At 47.8% G+C, this 22809-nt stretch overlaps 4 protein-coding genes across 5 annotated transcripts in view; 1 reads left to right on the forward strand and 3 right to left on the reverse strand.

Annotated features, from left to right (window-relative positions):
- The window catches only part of orc1 (origin recognition complex, subunit 1), an 8973-nt gene extending 5746 nt beyond the window's left edge, over window positions 1–3227 (reverse strand). Inside the window, exons 1-4 of one of the 2 annotated variants that reach the window (XM_076045164.1) lie at window positions 2816–3227; window positions 1686–1813; window positions 1129–1301; window positions 78–510 (exon numbers count right to left, since the gene is read on the reverse strand). In XM_076045164.1, coding sequence (XP_075901279.1) covers window positions 78–510; window positions 1129–1301; window positions 1686–1813; window positions 2816–2910 — 829 coding nt within the window. In that variant the 5' untranslated portion in view covers window positions 2911–3227. The remainder of the gene's footprint in view (window positions 1–77; window positions 511–1128; window positions 1302–1685; window positions 1814–2815) is intronic. The other variant, XM_076045165.1, reaches the window with a different exon arrangement.
- Window positions 3228–3784: 557 nt separating this feature from the next.
- Window positions 3785–9296, forward strand: prpf38a (pre-mRNA processing factor 38A). Its single transcript, XM_076045495.1, has 10 exons — window positions 3785–3983; window positions 5448–5607; window positions 6619–6740; window positions 6848–6933; window positions 7514–7624; window positions 7699–7805; window positions 7887–7913; window positions 8079–8176; window positions 8880–8928; window positions 9046–9296. Exons 1-10 carry the CDS (start codon window positions 3854–3856, stop codon window positions 9089–9091), a joined length of 936 nt encoding a protein of 311 aa, XP_075901610.1. The 5' UTR covers window positions 3785–3853; the 3' UTR covers window positions 9092–9296.
- Window positions 9297–10642: 1346 nt separating this feature from the next.
- On the reverse strand, window positions 10643–13348 carry LOC142900928 (antiviral innate immune response effector IFIT1-like). Its single transcript, XM_076045554.1, has 2 exons — window positions 13212–13348; window positions 10643–12122 (listed from the first exon to the last, which is right to left on the reverse strand). Exons 1-2 carry the CDS (start codon window positions 13214–13216, stop codon window positions 10826–10828), a joined length of 1302 nt encoding a protein of 433 aa, XP_075901669.1. The 5' UTR covers window positions 13217–13348; the 3' UTR covers window positions 10643–10825.
- A 1725-nt stretch (window positions 13349–15073) lies between these two features.
- LOC142900927 (interferon-induced protein with tetratricopeptide repeats 2-like) lies at window positions 15074–22627 on the reverse strand. The gene is made up of 2 exons (XM_076045553.1): window positions 22534–22627; window positions 15074–16583 (listed from the first exon to the last, which is right to left on the reverse strand). Exons 1-2 carry the CDS (start codon window positions 22536–22538, stop codon window positions 15275–15277), a joined length of 1314 nt encoding a protein of 437 aa, XP_075901668.1. The 5' UTR covers window positions 22539–22627; the 3' UTR covers window positions 15074–15274.
- Window positions 22628–22809: the final 182 nt, after the last annotated feature.

A 22809-nucleotide genomic window follows, 5' to 3' on the forward strand; every position in this document is an offset into this window, starting at 1 on the left:
ACGGGGCGAGAGCGAGAGAGGTGAGGGTTGGGGGTGGAGCCGAAGCAGGGGGCGGTGCTGGAGTGGCCGCTACTCACTGAGCCGCAGCCTCTTGCGGACGCCGGGGGTCCTGGCTGACGCCGCCCTCCTCCTGGCACTCAGACTCTTGGAGGCCGAAAGCTTGCTGCTGGAGTGCAGAGACTCCGCCTCCCCCTCCCCGCCCACCGTGACCCCGACCTTGACCCTGCCGGCGCTCATGGCCAGCCGGCTGCAGCGCACCTGCACCGAGGAGGCGCGGCTGATGACGGCAGGGTCGGGCGTGGGCAGGGCGCGGCGGGGGGGCCGGGGAGGGGCTGCCAGGGGGGTGGCCGGGGGGGTGGGAGGGGAGGGGGGCGGAGAGGGCGGGCCGGGGTGCGTCTGGGAACGCTCCACCGCCCTGAAGGCCTTGGAGTCCCAGGACAGCTTGACGTACAGGGTGTCGCCGCCCTGGTGGCCGGGGGGGAAGGGCTCGGCCCCCCCCAGGTGAGTCACCTGGTGGCAGAAGGAGTCACTGAGGATTACAGCTTCAAGACATCTGAGCCAGGGCTACAGACATGTGATCTGACACGGATAGACGGACAAGCAGGCAGGCAGGCAGGCAGGCAGGCAGACAGACAGACAGACAGACAGACAGGCGGACAGACGGACGGACGGACAGGCGGACAGACAGACAGACAGACAGGCAGGCAGACAGGCAGGCAGACAGACGGACGGACGGACGGACGGACGGACGGACGGACAGACGGACGGACAGCAGGAAGCTCAACACTGTCGGCTCCAAACAGTCGAGAACATTTATTGAAAAATTCAGAACAGTCATCAAAATTCTCAAGTAGTTACACTGCTTTGATACGGTGGTTGAAATTACAGTTAAATTACTTCATTGTATTTGCAGTAGGGTAACTTGTAAGTGTGGCCAACGCAGCGTACAGTTGTACACAGTTGTATTTTACGGTGTACTTTTCTATTTCCATGTTTAGCACCCAAGGAGTTGCGCTCTCAGCGTCACTGTACAGTGTACAAAATGTAATCAGTTACGTTACTCTGACAAAGTAATCAAAGTACTCGTTCAACAAGGCGTCAGGGGTCAGGGGTCGGGGAGGTCCTGACCTGCACTGGGCACAGGATGGAGCTGACGTCCACCTCGTCGTCACAGTTGTGTCCCTGGTAGTAGAAGACCTCCTGGGGGTGCGGCTGGCGGCCCAGCAGCTGCAGTCGGTCCGCCGGGATCTCACACTGCCGCACGAACCACTGCACCGACGCCTTCTTCTGCTTGCCGCCATCTGGGGGGGGTTAGGGTTAGCAGAGGGCGCACACGGTGAGCTGGGCTGAGCCGAACCAGGTGGAACCAGGTGGAACCGAACCCAGGTGGTTGAACCCAAACACACCGTGGGGCCAAAGTGTCAAAGTCTCCGTTCCAACACTGGTATTATACATACGCATGTATACATACGTTTGAGCAGCAGAGCATGCTGGGATTTGTAGTGTCAGTGCTGCCTGTGCTGTGCAACAGCAGCAGGCCAGCAGCTCTAGCAGTGACTTCCTATTGACCTCGCGGGCCAAATATGGTTACGCTGTGGGCCTAAAATTGGCCCCCGGGCCAGAGTTTGACGCCTATGACCCAGCAGAAACCCAACCGGGCCGAGCAGAACCGAGTGGGTCCTCACCGTCGCCGAACAGCCGCAGCACTCGGGCTACATAGGGGTGGTCTTCATCATCGCCCTCGATGAGGATGTGCTGGCCGGTGCTGATGAGGGTGGTCCTGGGGAGACCCTCCACCCGGATGGACAGCGAGCTGGCAGTAACACAACAACAACATCAACACAACAACAACAGAAGAAGAAGAGCAACTTTCATCACTAAGCTGCTAAACTGTAACACTGCAAACATGGAGGAAATACAGCAGTCTGATGACTGACTGTTAACATCAGGTCTTCAAAAGGTCTCGGTCCTGACCAAGTCCTGACCTTCTTGGAGACCTGCAGACCAGGCCCAAGTTCCAGCATTACAACACCACAAGGTGGTGAAGAAAGACTCATCTTCAGAGCAAGAAAACATCTCCTGGACCGAGAAGAACCAGGAGAGTTCGTTCCACAGTCATCATGAAACAAACAAACAAAGAGGTCAAAGGTCAAACCAGAAGACAGACCATAACATGTGGAGGTTCTACTCATAAAACACAGGAGGTGAATGAAACCATGACACTCAAGCTGCTCCTGCCAGTGGAAAACAACAATACAAAGTGGGACAACGAACCCAGTGCTGAAACATTAGTCCTGGTCCTGGTCTCAGAACACTTTTGAGGGGTCTGGACTCTGAGGCATTTTTTTTTACTGGGTCTGGATTGGATGGACTGGGGATTTTTGATCCAGACCAGTGGAGACTCAGGCAATAACACTGTAATAACACGATAATAAGAGGAAAGAATGGAGCTGCTGCCTCGTTTGGCTCTGCCACCCAGTGCCACCCAGTGCCACCCTGCCCTTTTATTCATAGTTTATTTATTTTTTAATCTTACGAAGCAAAGCTGCTTCTTTAAATTAAAAGACACCTTGCTGAAAACAATTGAAAACGATGATTTCAGAAAAAAAGCCACAAGTCTTTTTTCTTTTTTTTTTGTCACGTTGTTATTTTTCTTTGATATTTACAGTCTTGGTCTGGTCTCGGTGTCGCCTCTCGAGACAGCAATACGTCGTAGAAGCACTAGAAAGGTTCCGAATGGCCGTACAAACCACTAATAAATGTGAAAAAGATACGAGTCAGTATGTTTTTGGGGTGTCTTGCGGCTTCTCCTCACCGGTAGTCGGAGGTCTTGAGCTTCCGGTTGAAGCTGAGCGGCTCCCCGCACCAGCTGAACTCCCGCCTCACGCGCAGCCTCGATGAGTACTTCATCCTGCCGAACTGGTTCTGGTTCTGGAGGTACAAACTGATCCCGGAAGTGATGATGGGGGAGGCGACACACTGGACCGAGTTCGACTCTGAACCCGCACCGACCGATCGACCGACCGACACGAACTCACACAGCAGCCCGGTGGAGACACATCCAGCAAGACAACATTTCGCGCGAAAATGACGTATTTTCCGGTTATCGCATCTATTTCCTCTCTGCTGAGTTGGACCACATCGCCACCTACGGGTCTGGGAGACTATCGTCGTTTCTTCAATTTGGTTTTTCCAATTCAAATTAATCAAATCAAATTATTTCAGACACTTAGTTGTGTGAATACTTTTTTTTTTTTTAACTTTTTTTTTTAATTGCATTTTTTGTGTTTTTACCATTTCATTTATTTAGGCTCACGCCGGGTCCTGAGTCCTAATTTCGTACTGCTAACTTGCCAATGTAAACTAGTTGTACAATAAAGTTCCTTGAATCCTTGAAACTAGGACGGGTGTCACGGTTTCCAGAGCACCTTGCTGTAGACACATGGTTTCAGCATGTTTCGAAGCTGTGCTTTTATTCTGCAACACCTGAAACGGAAGTGCCCTTAAAGTAATGAAAACTGGAAATGCGATAGAAGTTGTTGGTATAATAGAAGAATATGATCTGCAAAAAAGCTCCCTAGGTTATCATATTTTTAAGTTATATTTAAATTAACTGCTTTTCCTTGTGTGTTTATTTCATCTATGTTTATATTTAATATATTTGCACAATGTAGAGACTGAAAAGCCACGATGTTTGTACACAACAATTGTTTTTATTGTTATGATTTTAAGTTTTATTCTGCGGCAACTGAAGCGGAAGTTGTCTCCACTCCACTTCCGCAAGCCGTCCGACCGCCGGCGGAGTCCCTCCACGGTGCTAGCAGCAGGCTAATCTCTGCCCGGACTCCCGACCATGGCCAACCGAACCGTGAAAGATGCAAACAGCATACACGGAACCAACCCGCAGTATCTGGTGGAGAAGATCATCCGGACCAGAATCTATGAGTCCAAGTACTGGAAGGAGGAGTGTTTCGGCCTGACCGGTGGGTGCAACGTGTTAGCCGCGGAGCTAGCCTTAGCCTCCGGCGAGGCTAACCACAACAGCTAAACTGCGTTAGAGCGGGGAGGATGGAACCCGTCCTCACGGCGTCATTATTATGCTGTAAAGTTGAAGCAATGTAAAGAAATGCGCCGAGGCGCAGGTAGTGGCAGGGTTGTGCCAGATTCATTTGAATGTATTTAAATGAGTCATTGCGCGCAAAATGACACCCCCTTCTATGCAAATACGCCTAATTCAAACAGCGGCAGATCCAGAAAGAGTTTGCGCTCATGTCCGCGCGCAGTTTGACAGACGCAAACACCGTAAGCCAAAACCAGGCGCAGCTTCTGTCTGTCAGAGTGTTTCTGGCTTCTGAGTGAAACTTTCCTCTCTGAAAAGCCTGAAATATATATATATGGCTCCCCAAATCGTATATATAGATCGGCATAGACTAGAGTATATATGCCAATATTTTAGATCGGCCATGAAAAATACAAATGGTACTCAGGTGTTGGTGACAAACGCGTCATGCATCGTATTGCTAGGCGCGCACAGGAGCGCGTTTATCCTAGCAGAGTTTCGCTGTCAAACACACGCATTCATGAACAACCTTTGGCGCAAACTGCTCTCAGGTTGCCAGACCGCAACATTCGCACCTGTTTCAGGTGCCGCATTCGTGGGCGTGTTTGCGCCTGCATGTCATTGGCGCAAAAACCTTTGTGGATCCCCGCAACTGTGGCGCAAATTGCGGGCGCAATCCCGCCGCAAAATGCGCCGCATTTTAGGAGGATCTACCCCCAGGTGTGAAGGAGCCTTTGCTTTGGAGCAGACGTGTGGTGACGTCACGGCCTGACGGTCCTCCCCTGCAAATTAGTTTAGAATAGAAAGTAGTGCAAAGACAAGGAAAAACGATGATAACGAGATATTTACATGTTACGTGTCACGATGCACCGCCTCAAAAGCTGCGTTTCCGTGATAGTTTCCCACCAAAATAAAGGCAATTAATATCTCGACAGAGCTCAATTGCGATTTGCAGGTGTTTCCATTGGATGACCGCAATTCTCGTCAAATCTCGTCCCGCTTAAGTTGACCGGAATCAGCATTGTCACTGGTCAGTGAACTGGTCACGTGACCCTGTACCAATTTGAAAAGTGTTTCCATGACACTTTTGCGGTATTCCTCGACATGGATACGAGTGGAAAAACCTCCTCACGAGAGCCTCAAAAACCTTGCAGCCATATCGGAGAGGTTTTTCCCAGGCTGAGCCGCTTCCATCACCAGGTTTTTATTATGGCCATAATTTATTTAGCTTTTACACAATTCCAGGGGCCACGGAAACGACGACGGGGACGAAAAGGGAACATTGTTCATTATTTATCCGGGTGGAGCTAACGGAGGCCTAAAAAAAAGGTCCCGCGGTTGCCGCTTCGCATCCTCACGCGGCTTCCTGGCGTTTGGTTCTCCGCAGCCGAGCTGGTGGTGGACAAGGCCATGGAGCTCAAGTACGTGGGCGGAGTGTTTGGAGGCAACATCAAGCCCACGCCGTTCCTCTGCCTGGCCCTCAAGATGCTGCAGATCCAGCCGGAGAAGGACATCATCGTGGAGTTCATCAAGAACGAGGACTTCAAGTTAGGAGGAGGGGGCAGGGGGGAGGGGCCAGTGTGTTGGATAGTCTGTTACCCCTGTTTTACACCAGAAGCGTTTGTAGAGCGTCAGCAGAGCGTCAGCAGATCGTCTGCGTCGACGCAGTGAAACGCGGCCACTAAAGTCAATGAGCAGGTTCACACCAGGCGCAGAGCGTCCGCGTCCCAGAAGCGTCCCAGAAGCGTCCCAGAAGCAGTAAAACGCGAGCCGCTGGAAAAGAACGCCAGAATTTATTCTTTGACGCTTGCCGCGTCCCTCCTGCGTCAATCGTAGCAGGTGGGATCGTTCAGACAGGAAGTCAATGGTGTAAAAACACGGTGGATCCGGTTGATTTTCATCATAACACACAATGTGTTGGATTTTGTATTTATATGTGCTGTACTTTACTGTGAAACATCAACATGACGCATCGGCTTCAACGCTGTTCAGGTCAGCCGTCAAACAAAAACAGATTTCACTTTGAATCTCAAACTATGATGAACAAAATGCATCTATACTTTAAATACCTGCATTTTGTATGATGCCAGCAGTTCGGTTTATTATTATTTTTCTTTTTTACACACATCGATACTTCGAGACACTATCCCAACAGTGTCTCGAAGTATCGATGTTTTGTTTCATTGTTGTTTTCTTTAAAAACACGCGAAAACTACCTGGGTTGTCGCGTGATCTTGCAATCCTCGCGTGAACCGATTGAGCCGCTGCGCAAGACGCTCTGCCCGTAAAACGCGTCCTGTGTGGGAGGGTGCTGGAGCGTGAGCAGAGCGTCAACGCGGTCGCTCTGCTGACGCTCTGCAGACGCTTCTGGTGTAAAACAGGGGTTAGCGTAGCGTCTTCCAGTAGCGTAGCGTCAAAGCTGAGGGAGGCTGTGGAAACAGCTGGCCAACTGTGTGTGTGTGTGTGTGTGTGTGTGTGTGTGTGTGTGTGTGTGTGTGTGTGTGTGTGTGTGTGTGTGTGTGTGTGTGTGTGTGTGTGTGTGTGTGTGTGCACGCCAGGTACGTGCGCCTGCTGGGGGCCACCTACATGAGGCTGACCGGCACCTCCACCGACTGCTACAAATACCTGGAGCCGCTGTACAATGACTACCGCAAGATCAAGACCCAGAACAGGAATGGAGGTGCGACACACACACACACACACACACACACACACACACACACACACACACACACACACACACACACACTCACCTGCACCCTCTCTCCCTCCCTCCTCCCCCTGCAGAGTTTGAACTGATGCACGTGGACGAGTTCATCGACGAGCTGCTGCACGGAGAGCGAGTGTGTGACATCATCCTGCCCCGCCTCCAGGTAGAGCCACTGCTTCCTGTGTGGGGGACCAATCAGCCGAGAGATCAACCACACACAGGCTGTGCCTCGGTTCAGGCTCTGCATCCTTCCAAGGCCGCTACTGTCCTTCACCTCCTCCTGGGAAGTTGGCTGAGATTAGCGCCATCTACTGGCAAAGACACAACGTTTAAGTATTGAAGTTTCACATAAAGTATCCAGTTTTTAACGCAGGGTTTTTACTGATTTGAACATCCAACCAACCATTGGTTAGCTTGATGCTATGAAAACCTCACTTCCGGGGTTGGCCAGCAGGAGGGAATGGCGGTGACGCAACCAGGAAGTACACTGAAGGCGAGACCGTCCCGTGTGGTTACCGGGGAGGCGGGGTTTGGGTCAGTCCTTCTGGGCCGGGTCCTTGAGAGGACGCTTCCTTCAGACGGAGGACGCTTCCTTCCAAGGATGCAGACCCTGAATTGAGACACAGCCACAGATAAACAACATCAAAGTGTGTGTGTGTGTGTGTGTGTGTGTGTGTGTGTGTGTGTGTGTGTGTGTGTGTGTGTGTGTGTGTGTGTGTGTGTGTGTGGCCCCCGCCCCCCAGAAGCGTCACGTCCTGGAGGAGAACGAGCAGCTGGAGCCTCGGGTCAGCGCTCTGGAGGAGGACCTGGACGAGGTGGAGAGCAGCGAGGAGGAGGACGAGGAGGAGGAGAAGGTGGGTGTGCGCTGCTCGCCGCTGATTGGCCGGCTGAGCAAGGAGCAGCTGTTGATTGACTGACTCCTCCGCAGCTGGAGCGACCTCCGACCCCTGAACCCCACAGACGCAGCTACCGGGACAGCGACCGACCTCGCCGCTCGCCCTCGCCTCGCTACCGGCGCAGCCGCTCGCCCAGACGGTCGGTGGCGCTCACACACACACCCACACACGATGTCCCACACACAGTCACACACTCACCTGTTCCATTTCTCTCCACTAGGAGGAGCCGCTCCCCCAAGAGGCGAAGGTGAGTCAGAAGTTCCGCTCGTTTCTGACGCAGTTCGGGTCTCCTGGTGCTCAGTGTGTGTGTGTGTGTGTGTGTGTGTGTGTGTGTGTGTGTGTGTGTGTGTGTGTGTGTGTGTGTGTGTGTGTGTGTGTGTGTGTGTGTGTGTGTGTGTGTGTGTGTGGTCAGTCCGTCCCCGCCTCCCCGCAGGGAGCGCCACCGCAGCAAGAGTCCCCGCCGCCACCGCAGCCGCTCCAGAGACAGACGCCACCGCTCCAAATCCCCAGGTAGGAGCAGAAGCTGCACCACCACTGCTCCACCAGCAGGTGGCAGCACGTCCTCAGGCCAGGGGGTCGTTGACTGATGGTTGATTACTAATTGATTATTGATTGTTGTTGTTGCCGTTTTGAACTGCTGCTGTTGTGTAGTTGAATGAAAATATAGACACAGGAGATCATTTTAGAGGGGTCTCGGGTCAAAGGTCAAAACAAACGTGCAGGGGAAGAAGGAAAAAAAAAGACATTGGTCTTTGGTTCCTGACACTGTCAACATCCCATAATATGTCTCACCGGTCAGAACTATTGACTGATTCCAGCATTGTGGTTAGGGAAGCTGTTCAAAATGATCCCATTGGGTCAGCAGGATCTTTGTCCTTTGACCTCTGCTCACTTCAGTCCAGAGTATTCAGACGCGACTTTTGACTGTTTTGCAAAACGATCACTTCCTCCTCTGACTGGAGTCAAGGAGGTCAACCACGACTGTTACTTTGGCGTGGGCAAACTACGGCCCGGGGGCCCAGATGCGGCCCTTAAAGCTTTTTAATCCGGCCCTTAAGATGATACTTGAAGAAATGATATTAATAGTCAGTCAGTCATGTCCCCCCCCCTCCCCTCTTCTCGAGTATTTATTTTTTCTCACAAGTATCTGCTGTACACGTACTGAATTACAGAATCCTGTGAACTCTGTGGCCTCCTCTGCTAAACCCAACAGGTCACCACAGGAGCCACAGACATCGCAGCCACTCCAAGACTCCAGAGAGGTGAGGCCTGCTGCGGCTGCTGCTGCTGCTGCTGCGGCTGCTGCTGCTGCTGCGGCTGCGGCTGCGGCTGCTGCTGTGTAGACCTGTCTTCAAACATCTTGTGTTTTACCTCCTCAGGAGCTCAAAGAAGAGCCACAAGAAGAGTCGCAGAGGAAACGAGTGACCTCGGTCTTCTGGAGCAGCTGCTGTTGTTTTGTGATTTTTTTTTTTCAATTGTTTTTATTTTCATTTTTTTTGTATTTCAACCAATCCCATTCCGGAGCCGTTGGTGCTCCAGGTGTGAGATGCTGTGGAGATGCCGAGGATGCCGTGTTCCACCAGCAGAACCTCATGTTAGACGGATGTGAACGTCAACTTGACGCTGTAATTATGAGGTGTTGGAACCTTTTGCAAAAATAAATGCTTTTTTAAAAATACGTTTCTACTTCCTGCCTGCCTTGCCCTGTCCTGTCCTGCTCGGTGGGGAGACCCTGTCTCAGGTGGAGGAGTTCCAGGGTCTCGGGGTCTTGTTCACCAGTGAGGGGACGATGGAGCGTGAGATCGACGGGTGGACCGGTGCAGTGTCTGCAGCGATGCGGTCGCTGTACCGGTCCGTTGTGGTGAAAGAGGAGCTGAACCGAACAGGGAGGCTCTCGATTTACCGCTCGATATACGTTCCCACCCTCACCTGCGGTCATGAGCTTTGGGTAGTGACCGAAAGAATGAGATTGCGGAGACAAGCGGTCGAAATGAGAGTGGCTGGGCGAGAGCACCCTGAGGGACAGGGTGAGAAGCTCAGCGACCCAGGAGGAGCTTGGAGTAGAGCCGCTGACGGTTCGGGTTCGGGCTAGGGGTCAGCTGAGGAGGCTCGGGCATCCTGGACGCCTCCCTGGGCAGGGGTTCCTGGCATGTCCCACCGGGAGGAGGCCTCGGGGAAGACACAGGACCTGCTGGAGGGACCAGGTCTCTTGGAACACCTTGGGGTCCCACCGGATGAGCTGGAGGAGGTGACTGGGGCCAGGGAGGTCTGGGTGTCTCTGCTGAGGCTGCTGCCCTGGCAACCCGACGCCGGATAATTGCGGCAGAAGAAGGAAGTCAGTATGTCAGGGTCTAGCTGGGAAAGACAGAGCGCGAGATTGACGGGTGGGTTAGCGAGGCGTCCTAACCCGAACCCTGTACCGATCTGTCAAACCGAAAGGTGAAGTTGATCCACGTTCCCACCCTCACCTGTGGTCATGAGCTTTGGGTAGTGACCCAAAGAATGGGATTGTGAAGACAAGCGGCCAAAATGAGTTTCATCCGGATGGTGGCTGGTCTAGGGCACCTTAGGGACAGGGTGAGGAGCTCAAGGTGAGGAGCTGGGTCACCCTCAGGGAAAGGGTGAGGACCTTGGTGGCTCCTCCACATGGAGGTGGCCCGGCAGTCTGTTTGGGACGCCTCTCTGGAGAGGTGTTCCTGGCATGTCCCACCCGGGAGGAGACCTCGAGGAAGACCCAGGACCTGCTGGAGGGACCAGGTCTCTTGGAACGCCTTGGGGTCCCACGGGATGAGCTGGAGGAGGTGACTGGAGCCAGGGAGGTCTGGGGGTCTCTGCTGAGACTGTTGGTCCGACTCCAGATAAAGCGGGAGAAGACGGATGGACAGATGTTTCTACTTTTTTGTCAATGCTTCGGAGTTTTGTGTCAAGTCACCAGTGAGGAAAAAGATAAAAAACATCAGGACAAAGTCACTCCAGTGTTTATTGATTTATTGATCCAGTGTGACAGGTGTGGGCAGTGACAAGCAGAGCAGAGCATCACACAGGTTAAATACTTGATTACAATGAAGCGGTACACACATGTTTTATGTCATGTTGAATAGAAATACGTCAAATCTTTGTTGAGGACTGATGGTTTCGATCTTCTCCAGCTGTCCTCACTCAGTCACCCAGGTTCCTCAGAAACTCCTGGATTTCCCCACACAGTCTGTCCCTCCCTCGCTCCATGATCCTCTGCAGAGTGTTGCGGCTGTCGTCACGGAAGAAAGACGTGCAGGGAAGCTCTGCCGCCCTCATGTGGTATCGAATTGACTCCTCGCGATTCTGACGATGAAAGAAGAGAAATCTGGCGTAGCGGTTGTAGACCATCTGCTTATCTGCAGGCTCGAGGTCAGTCTGCAGCAGCAGCTCCTGGTAGAGCTCCTCGGCCTGGTCCAGGTACTTGGGAGACCTGGCCTTCACGTCTGCCAGATCGATTCTCTTCCCCAGAACCTCAGGGTAGAGCCCAATCACCTGCTGATGGAGACGGATGGCTTGCTCTATCAGGCGTTGCTCAGGACGTCTTTCCTCGAAATAAGTGATTTTCCATTTGTAGCAGAGAGCGGCACACGTCTTGAGGTACCGCTGGTCCGGGTGCCTCCTCAGGGCCTCATCAGCCCGACCGATGGCCTCGTCGTAGAGGTGGTAGTCCCTGTAAATCACCAGGATGCGTTTCCACCCGCTGTAGCTGCTGATCGGGTTCTCCAGAACCTTCTCAGCCAACTCCCGAACTTCATCCTTCACATCCTCTCCTCTCTTGGACCGGTCATACAGGTACTGGATGGAAAGGTACTGGTTCCCTGGATCCAGTCGGGTGGCTTCCCTCAATTTGTCAAAGAGCTCGTCGTCCAGGGGTCTGTTTTTGAAAGCTCTCACCATCAACAGCACGTAGCTGGTGTTCCACTCCACCATGTCAGGCCGCCTGTGGATGGCGCTCTGGAAACTCTCCTCGGCCTCCTGCTTGCGTTCTTCGCCAAACTTCATCAGGGTCCAGGCCTTCTCTGCATTGACCTCCGGGTGGAGCTGGTCCTGGGACGGAGGTGGATGCTGTTCCATCAGGGCAGACACCTTGGCCAGGTAAGCCCGGCTCTCCTCTGGCTCCCCCTGGTGGTGGCGCAGCCAGGCCAGGTTGCTGTAGTTGACCAGCAGCCAGGGCTCAGTGAACCGAGGGTCCTTCTCCAGGGTCTCTGCAGCCCTACTGAACAGTGTGCAGGCGTCCTGGGCCGAGCCCAACGCCCACTGGGTGAAGCCCTGCAGGTTGTAACTGTGGCCCAGCCAGGGGGTTCCTTCCTTGGTGCCGATATCCTCCAGCTGCTTCAGGAGACGAGGCAGTCTGGACCTGCTGCCCTCCAGACTCCAGGTGAAGTGGCACTGCAGCTCCACCAGCTGGGACTCCAGGTTTGGCTGGTTCTGAGCGGCCCTGTCGGGGAAATGTACATTCTATTTTATTGAAACGTGTGAGAGAAGATTGAAAGATTTTCATTGGTCACACGTCACCTTCCATGGCATTGAAACGTTGGTGTGGCAAAACCCGACGTTATTGTGCATTGAGAGGAATAAAGAAAGGCTAACATTCATATATATGCTACTATATATGAATGATTTTTATACATTATAATATAAGATATGTACATAAATGTTGATATGAATATAATATGAAGATGTTCTGATTGCAATCAATAACGTCCAGTCAGTAACCCAAGAATGTCAGAATTAAACGAGCGAGTTAGTGAAGAGGTGAAAGGAGAGACCGGCCGATAAACTTCATGTCCTCTTTTGTTGTGTGACACAAACTCTATTTTCTCTCTCTCTCTCCCTCCCTCTCTCTCTTTCCCCCTCCCTCTCTCTCTCTCTCTGTCTCACTCTCTCTCTCTCACTCTCTCCCTCCCTCCCTCTCTCTCTCTCTCTCTGTCTCACTCTCTCTCTCACCCTCCCTCTCTCTCTCTTTCTCTCTCTCTCTCTCTCTCTCTCTCTCTCTCTCTCTCTAGCCTGGCTACTTAATCCACTGCCAAACGTTGCCCTGTGCCAGTCGGTTCACTTGCGTGCCCTCGGCTCTCTGCAGCGCTCATAAGAACCCCCCCCACCCTCTGTGATTTCAGGACTTTTTCCTGTTCACCAGTTCGTACTTTTTTCTCCTGGACATTTTCAGTGACTTGTGGAGTTCCTGCCCCTCGTGGGATTTTGTCTTATTGTTCTTTTGTTGCTTTTCCTCAGAAGCAGCTCGAGCGGTCACCTATTGCGAGTTTTTCCCTGTGAGCATCATTTTCAGTTTTGTCAATAAACATTTGAACGTTTCCAAATCAGCAACTGGGTCCTCGCTCTCCTTGAATCACACATGACAATAACATTGTATTCGTACTATTGTTGTTTTTATTTGAAATTTGAGTTTTATATCTTATTTGTTAATTTATCTTCATTTTTCGGTAGGTTTCCTTGAATAAGCACAGTCGGCCAGTGTGAGTGTGTAGCTGAGATTGAAAGACGAGTGAGATATGAAGAGCAGACTCACGTCATGGTTCCTCTGCTGGGTTCAGGCTCTGGTGTTTGTCTGCTGCTCTGTTGCTGCTATTGCTGCTGCCACTGCTGCTTTTGTCGCTGGTTACGCCCGTTTCCCTTTCCAATTTAGCAGGAAAAGAAACTTGAAGTGGATATGAGGTCAATCTCTGAGCATCCCAGGGGGTGAATAGGGGGGGCGGGGGGGTTAGGACCATGACTTTCGTTTGTCAAGAATCAAAACACAACTCTCCACCTGATAATAGCGACACAATTCCTGGTTTATAATTAAATTGTGTGATAAATTGCACAGCTTTTACATGCAGTCCTGTTGTTTAATGCATTTTACTGTAATTTTATTTGTTTTTCTATGCTTTTTTTGTATTTTATCTCTAGTATTTTCTATTTTAATTGTTTATGTAAGTAAAGTTTAAAAATGTATTATTGTTGTTATTATTATTATTATAAATATCATTGTTATTATTATTATGATTATTATGGCATGGCCATACCACCACAGGCTGCTCCTCAGACTGATGTGGCTGATGACGGTGTACGAAATTCCATGAACAAGAGTGGAAGGAGTGGAGTGAAAAACCAACCAGCACCTACAGAGGTGGCTTGGAGTGCCTGCAAGCTTCACATCCATCAGGTCCTACCTCAGATCTGGGCAACTTCAACTACCCATGTGGAGGGACTCAGGGTAGCAGAGTGCAGGGTCACCATGAGCTTTAGGGACTCAAGTGACTGCAAGGTCCAGGAAGCAGAGGTCAACACCAGGTCAGGATGCAAGTAGGAGGCCTCTAGAGCACTGGCTCAAGTGGAAGGACATCTCAAGATAAAATACATCATCAGAGCACATTGCACCAGCGGGCAGGGTCTGGGCACGACCTGCTTTCAAAAATGGGGAAAAGCCAACCCAAGGGAGAGGAGAACCATGGAGGTCTGTTAGGGTGAAAAACAGGGCGTCTGCAGGCAACACAGGCAAATGTCCATAAGTCCAGATAGTGATCAATAAAGATAAGGCAGAGACAGTGGTCACTCAAACAGACGGCACTGTTCTTTGAGTACTGAGTTGAGTGGTCAGTCAACTGAAGGGCACTGCCCTTCCTCCAAAACATATTGGTAGGAAGGGGAGTTTGACCTTTTCCTGTTCAGGTGGCATTCCCTCCTTCTTTCTCTTTATCTATTACACTCTCAGAACGTCAACTGCGTGTTTTGGACCAAAATCATAAGGAGGGTCCAGAAGAAGCCTACCAGGGGGGTTGAGTCCCAACCACGACCTCTCTCTGCAAACAAACATGAGCCAATCAGTCAGGAGTTCATCCCATATAAACTCTGTCTGGTACCAGGATCTTGGTTCTCCCTTGGGAGGTCACCTTGAGACTTTCCTTTGTGGTTCAACTGGGACTGCTCCTCTGGCCAAACAACGGGGAATCCATGTACATGATTGCTTGTTTTTTCAGTATTAAACCTTCTAGAACTTAGGATTTTTGTACGACTCCTTCTTGGTTAAAACCAACATGCAACAGTGTTATGGTCAAGGGTTGAAACCCCCAATGAGTGTTGGTAACTATCTGATGACACAAACTCCTGGCTAATGGCTGCAGTAATTATGCAGTGTTGATGTATGTACACAGCCGTTCCTGCTCCAGGTGTGAGATGTGATGAAGATGCTGTGGGCCACCACCACCACAACCACCAGCAGGCAGCAGGGGAACTTCCTGTTGGATGGATGTGAACGACAACATGCTGTGATTATGAGGTGTTGCAACCTTTTGTAAAAAGAAACTTTTTTAAAAAGGTGTTTCTACTTTTTTGTCAATGTTTCTGAGTTTTGTGTCAAGTCACCAGTGAGGAAAAAGATAAAAACATTGAGTCAAAGTCACTCCAGTGTTTATTGATCCAGTGCAACAGGTGTGACAGGTGTGGGCAGTGACAAGCAGAGCAGAGCATCACACAGGTTAAATACTTGATTACAATGAAGCGGTACACACATGTTTTATGTCATGTTGAATAGAAATACGTCAAATCTTTGTTGAGGACTGATGGTTTTTGATCTTCTCCAGCTGTCCTCACTCAGTCATCCAGGTTCCTCAGAAACTCCTGGATTTCTCCACACAGTCTGTTCCTCCCTTGCTCCACGATCCTCTTCAGAGTGTTGTTGCTGTCGTCACGGAAGAAGGACTTGCAGGGAATCTCTGCCGCCTTCATGTGGTATCGAATTGACTCCTCGCGATTCTGACGATGAGAGAAGAGAAATTTGGCGTAGCGGTTGTAGACCATCTGTTTACCTGCAGGCTCAAGATCAGTCTGCAGCAGCAGCTCCTGGTAGAGCTCCTCGGCCTGGTCCAGGTACTCGGGAGACCTGGCCTTCACGTCTGCCAGATTGATTCTCTTACTCAGAGCCTGAGAATAGAGCTTAATGACCTCCTGATGGAGACGGATGGCTCGCTCTATCAGGCGTTGCTCAGGACGTCTTTCCTTGAAAGAAAAGATTTTCCATTTGTAGCAGAGAGCGGCACACATCTTGAGGTACCGCTGGTCCGGGTGCCTCCTCAGGGCCTCATCAGCCAGACCGATGGCCTCGTTGTAGAGGCCGTAGTCCCTGTAAATCCTCAGGACACTTTTCCACCCGCTGTAGCTGCTGATCGGGTTCTCCAGAACCTTCTCAGCCAACTCCCGAACTTCATCCTCCACATCCTCTCCATCCTCTCTTCTCTTGGACCGGTCATACAGGTACTGGATGGAAAGGTACTGGTTCCCCGGATCCAGTCGGGTGGCTTCCCTCAATTTGTCCAAGAGCTCGTCGTCCAGGGGTCTGAATTTGAAAGCTCTCACTTTCAACAGCACGTAGCTGGTGTTCCACTCCACCATGTCAGGCCGCCTGTGGATGGCACTCTGGAAACTCTCCTCGGCCTCCTGCTTGCGTTCTTCGCCAAACTTCATCAGGGTCCAGGCCTTCTCTGCATTGACCTCCGGGTGGAGCTGGTCCTGGGACGGAGGTGGATGCTGTTCCATCAGGGCAGACACCTTGGCCAGGTAAGCCCGGCTCTCCTCTGGCTCCCCCTGGTGGTGGCGCAGCCAGGCCAGGTTGCTGTAGTTGACCAGCAGCCAGGGCTCAGTGAACCAAGGGTCTCTCTCCAGGGTCTCTGCAGCCCTACTGAACAGTGTGCAGGCGTCCTGGGCCGAGCCCAACGCCCACTGGGTGAAGCCCTGCAGGTTGTAACTGTGGCCCAGCCAGGGGGTTCCTTCCTCGGTGCCGATGTCCTCCAGCTGCTTCAGGAGACGAGGCAGTCTGGACCTGCTGTCCTTCAACAGACTCCAGGTGAAGTGGCACTGCAGCGCCCCCAGTTGGGACTCCAGACTTGACTGGTTCTGAGCGGCACTGTCGGGGAAATGTACGTTTTAAGCAGTTAAATATAGGTTTCACAAAAACACAAAGTTAAAAAAAGATTTAAATAGTGCGAAAGTACAGATGAGGGTTTTTGAAGTGCAATATAATATAATATAATATAATATAATATAATATAATACAGTCTAATATACTTACTATATATGAATGTTTGCATGAATGTAATATGAAGATGTTTGGATTGCAATCAATGATGTCCGCACAGTAACCAACCCAAGAACGTCAGAATGAAACGCCTGAATTTGTGAAGAGGTGAAAGGAGAGAAATGAAGGATTCTCCAGATGTGCAGACGAGAAGTCGGACATTGTGAGTGTGTAGCTGCGCATGAAAACACCTGGTATTTGACTTCCGGTTTGGTTCTAAGACAAGATGGCGGCATAGGAGATAGCGCTCCCGACTTGAGATAAAAATAGCCCATAACGACTCGAATTTCTAACAATTAAGGTTCAAAATTCAAATATCTGGGCTTTAAGATGCCGAAATCCCAAAACAAAAAGAAATTCACACGAAACACACGACACGACGAAGACGAGGACGACGAGGTCTCACTCGCTAGCAACAACATAGAGGATAACAAAGCGTTGACAGACGAGGGGGACCAAGTCGGCGATGCGAGTCTGGATCTCATACTGAGAGAACTCAGAGAATTCAGAAGAGATAACGGTGTGCAGCTACAGGGAATCCAAGAAGATATTAATAAAACAAACAAGAGAGTTGAAGAAGCCGAAGAAAGGATTCAGGAAGCAGAAGCTAAACTACAAGCTAATGAAGAAACAGTAGCTGAGATGCTCAAACTGCACATCGGAATGGATGCCAAGCTAACGGACCTAGAGGGGCGATCCAGGAGAGAAAACGTAAGAATACACGGTGTCAAAGAGGGAACAGAAGAAGACACACCATCAATGGTGGTTTTCGTAGAAAATTTATTAAAGCTCAAACTGGAGCAATCCGACTCGTTTGAACTACGAGTCGAGAGAGCGCACCGGGCGTTTGTGCCAAAGCCCGCGCCAAATGCACCAGGGGGCCAATCTATCGTTGCTAAACTGGCCAGCTACAGAACGAAGGAGGAAATATTGAAATATTGAAATATTGAAACTCGCCTGGCAGAAGCGAGGATTCGAGTACCAGGGAAACAAACTTAATCTGGATCACGATTACGCGCCAGAGGGTCTGAAGCGGCGGAAGGAGTACGCAGAGGTAAAGGCGGTGCTAAAGGAGAAGAAAATTTGGTTCCAGACCCCGTTCCCGGCAAAGATGAGAGTTTTCTACCCAGAGGGAGCTGTACTATACGGCTCGGTGGAGGAGACAACCAGCGACATGGCAAAGAGGGGATTCCCAGTAACGGTAATCAAACGCCCGGAGACTATGTTGGAGCAGATTCCACGTTGATCTTGGCGCACATCGGGAAAGAGCAGGGGCAAGGTGAACAAGGGGCGGAGCCAGAACTTCAAGGTGAAACTCCAGGCATACAAACGTCAAGAACAGGAAAATTGAAAGAGTACTTATAGGGTCACGTGAGTTCAAGGGATCCGATTATGAGGTGTTTTCCCCTCTTCATTCTTTCCTTTCTATCTTGATTTCCCTCACCTTTTTTTTTTCCCCCTCTCCATCCGTTCTCTATTATCCAACTTTTGCTTTCTCTCTTATATTATTCAATTTATTCATAATGCCATGAGGACAATTGACAAGGCACATAAGGTATACAGTACTTGGATATGTTTGTGTATATGTATAGGTGTTTATGCGTGTCTATGTGTAGATGTGGATATATATTTAATCATAACAAAACAAAACAAGGGAAAAATGTCGGGTGTCCTTGCCTATGCTGTGCAAAGAATGGACATTAATTAGACAAAAAATGAAGGCCCTCTCACACCTAATGGTGAGAGAGACCCCCCCCCCCCCCCCAAAGCCCCTCTTCCATCGGGGCTCACTTAGGGTCACACTGGAGACCCCACCATTGGAAGTCGACATTTTTGTTTACGTTTTCTTTTTGTTCTTTTTAATCTTTTACATTTGTTCAAGGGTTCTTTATGTAGCTGTTGTTCTAAACAGCTCAAATGTTTGTATTTTGTTCAAGTGTTCAAGGAGTGTAAGGTTTGCTCAAGGTTTTGCTATTTTACAAATACGTGGAAAATCAGGGTATGACTAGTGGAAAGATACATATTATATCATATAATGTAAATGGTCTATTAACTCCAATTAAGCGGGGGGGCTAAATATACACTTACAACCCAAAATAGACACTTCAAATGGGAAAATACAGAGTCCAAACTCAATGATTAAGAAAATTAATATGTTATTCCAAGGGGTAGGTTTAATAGATGTATGGAGAGATCTACATCCCAATCAGAGGGATTATACACACTACTCCCATCCCCATAAATTATATACAAGAATAGATTATTTCTTAATATTTGGAAAAGACAGAGACAAAATACACACCTGTGAAATTGGAACAATTGACCTAAGCGATCATGCACCTATTCGCCTCTCGAGAGATCTAAAATTACAAGCAAAAATATATAATTGGAAACTAAACTCAAGCCTGCTTAATGACCCTCAATTTAAAGAGCAGATTAAAAAAGAGATTGGTTTCTACTTGGATATGAATGACAAAGGAGATGTGTCTCCTCCCATTTTATGGGATGCTCTAAAAGCTGTCCTGAGAGGTAAAATCATATCAATATCGTCCTATAAAAAAAAAGATGAGAAATAAAAAATTAGAAGAATTACAAAACAAATTAAAAGAGTTAGAGAAAAGGCATAAAGAGAACACTACACAGTATTTACTGGAAGAAATCAGGAAAACGAGAAACAAAATGAACAATATGGCGACGCAGGAGATTATGAAAAATGTAATGTTCCTTAAACAAAGATATTATGAAAGGAGGATCAAAATCAATGAAAGTGCTGGCTTGGAAGCTTAAGAAAAAATAGCACAGAACACAATTCATAAGATTAAAGATCCATTGACGAGGGTAACAAAAACTAAACTAAATGAAATCCAGGCAGCATTTGAGACATTTTATAAGACTCTTTACACTAAGAAGACAGAATGTACCATCGCTGAAATAGATAGTCTGCTAAATTCTCTGAAATTACCAGTATTAAACAAAGAACAAAATAAAACATTGATTGAGGATATAACAGAAAAAGAACTAAAAATAGCAATAAGTAAACTGAAATTAAATAAGTCGCCTGGTTCAGATGGCTACACAGCAGAATGGTATAAAGAGATGAAAGACGAGCGAATAGCAGTGATGCTTCCCACACTAAATTGGGCATTAAAGAAAGCACAAACCACCACCCAGTTGGAGGGAAGCTATAATATCTGCCATACCAAAAGGAGATAAAGATCAATTAGAATGTGGATCATACAGACCTATATCTGTTCTGAATATAGACTACAGGCTGTGTACTTCTATCATAGCTTGACGATCTTACCTGACTTAATAAGCAATTACCAGACTGGCTTCATTCCAAAACGTCAAACACAAGATAACATACGACGGACTTTACAAATAATTCACCACATCCAAAAAAACCAAAACAGCAGCGATGGTAATTAGTGTAGACGCGAAAAGGCCTTCGAGTCAGTGAGTTGGAGTTTCCTTTACCGAGTCCTACACAGATTTAACCTCCATGAGACAACGATTAAAACCATACAGGCACTATATAATAAACCCACTGCCAGGGTCAAAGTAAATGGCAGTTTGTCAGAAAGCTTCACTTTAGAAAGAGGCACAAGGCAAGGTTGTGCATGTTCACCACTATTATTTGCATTATATTTGGAACCATTTAATCAATACATAAGACAAAACAAAGAAATAAAAGGTATTAATATTCAGGGAAAAGAGCATAAATTGGCCTGTTACGCAGATGATATATTGATTTTTTTGAGTCAACCAACAAAATCTCTGCCCAAATGAATGTATTCGTTTGATTACTTCGGTTGTCTGTCAGGGTACAAAATTCATATAAGTAAAACAATTACTTAGATACGACGAAATTAAGAATAAATATAATCTAGCATGGCAGACAGAATATTTCAAATATCTGGGGATTATCATACCGAAGGATTTTACAGAACTATATCAACACAACTATGTACTGATAGAAAAGAAAATGAAAGAGGAAATTTTGAGATGGAATCTAATTCCATGCTTTGGTTTTAGCTCAAGAATAGACTCAATTAAAATGAATATTTTACCTAAATTTCTATATCTATTCCAAACCCTTCCAATAGAAATGGGACTAAAGCAATTTAATGAATGGGATAAAATTCTGTCCAGATACATATGGCAAGTTAAAAGGCCTCGAATCAGATTTAAAACCTTGCAACTGCCTAAAGCAAAAGGAGGATGGGGCCTTCCTTCCCTTCGAGACTATTACTGGGCAGCACAATTACGAACCATAATATGCTGGTGTAACCCTTCCTATGAAGCTCAGTGGAAAAATATTAAAGAAGGTTTAACTTCCATTCCCTTACAAGCCCTGATGGCTGATAGTGATCTGTCAGATTTTACTAGAAGTATAGAAAATCCATGGATCAAGTTAACTTTAAAAATATGGAAAACGGTGATAACTGAATACAAATTAGAAAAATATATTGTGGTCCTTAAGTGGTGTGCATATGACACACAATTTACACCAAATAAATGAGATAATAGATTCAAAGATTGGACAAAGACAGGCATGACAGCCATGTGCACAATTATAAAGGATAATCACTTAGTTTTGAAACAGTTAAAGAGAAGTATGATCTAGAGACCCAAGATTTCTATCGTTATCTGCAGCTGAGACATTTTTTTGTTGAAAGGACAAAAAAGCCATCGGAACAATGCAATCAGCTGCTAAGTGCATTTAAAAGGGCTTATAATTCACATTAAGATAGAGGTCTAATATCGGGTCTATACAAAGGGCTGATTAACATGAGAACACACTCCACTTTATATATTAAAACAAGATCGGAAATGGAGGGAGGACGAGAGCTGACGGAGGAAGAATGGGCAACAATATGGGAATGTCAATGGAAGTGTAGCAGCTCACAGAGTTGGAAAGAGTTTGGCTGGAAAAGTATGATTAGATATTTTATAACACCATATCAAAAGTCTCACTACAGAGATAACTCCTCAACTTGTTGCAGAAACTGTGGAAATACAAACGCAAATCATTCTCATATCTTTTGGAAGTGTTCGGTTATTGAAAATTATTGGAAGGAAATACACAAGGCAACACAAGCAATCTTTGGGACTTACCTGCCTCGAGGATGTAAGATTTGTTTCTTTGAGCTGGTACCAGAAAGTTGGCCAAAGAGGGACAAATATTTAATGAACATTCTGTTAGTAGCGGCTAAAGAAGCCCTCACCAGAAAATGTCTCTCATGGGAAAGCCCAATGCAGATGACGTGGATGGACATTCCAATGGACATATACTAAATGGAAAAACTAACTGCACATGTCAACTTTAAGAAGGACTTGTTCGCTTTGCGCTGGAAGAAATGGATGGACTATGTCACACCACAAAGACCAGACTTTTATTTTTCTAATTTTGTATAAAAGATTATGCAAGGCTAAGGAAAAAAAAAACAAAAAAAAAACGCACCTCACTCCTTACTTGTTCATGTTTATGGTTTATTTTGGGCGTTTTTGTTTATAGGGTTTTTTTGTTTTGTTTTATTTGGCTTTTATTCGATTTTATTTTTATTTTTTTTATTTTGTTAAATTTCATTTTACTTATCTTTTTTTTTTTTTTTACCTTAAAAATAGATATTCAGGCTAATATTTGGTTGATAATATTTGAAATTGATATCTTTTGTCAAAATTGCTGCAGAATATCAATAAAAATGTCAATTGAAAAAAAAAAAGAAAACACCTGGTATTTGACAGTGAAGAGCTGAGATATGAAGAGCAGACTCACCTCATGGTTCCTCTGCTGGGTTCAGGCTGTGGTGTTTGTCTGATGCTCTGCTGCTTTTATAGCCAGTTATGCCTGTGTCCCTTCCCAATTTATTAGGAAACAGAAACTTAAAGTAAACCTGAGGTCAATCTCTGAGCAGCATGCAGGGGGTGGGGTCGGGGTGTAGGACCAGGACCAGGACTGGAGATAAGGGACTTCGTTTGTCAAGAGTCAAAACACAACTCTCCACCCGATAATAGCGACACAATTCCTGGTTTATGATTAAGTAGTGTGATA

The sequence above is a fragment of the Nelusetta ayraudi genome, unplaced genomic scaffold (assembly GCF_046127955.1).
Source record: "Nelusetta ayraudi isolate G7.1 ecotype Tasmania unplaced genomic scaffold, CSIRO-AGI_Nayr_v1 ptg000084l, whole genome shotgun sequence".
Lineage (NCBI taxonomy): Eukaryota > Metazoa > Chordata > Actinopteri > Tetraodontiformes > Monacanthidae > Nelusetta > Nelusetta ayraudi.

Coding starts and splice junctions, on each gene's coding strand:
- prpf38a (XM_076045495.1), top strand. CDS start 3,854: ATGGCCAACCGAACCGTGAAAGATGCAAACAGCATACACGGAACCAAC. Junction 7,625..7,698: donor AGGACGAGGAGGAGGAGAAG/GTGGGTGTGCGC, acceptor ACTCCTCCGCAG/CTGGAGCGACCTCCGACCCC. Junction 8,929..9,045: donor CACTCCAAGACTCCAGAGAG/GTGAGGCCTGCT, acceptor TTACCTCCTCAG/GAGCTCAAAGAAGAGCCACA.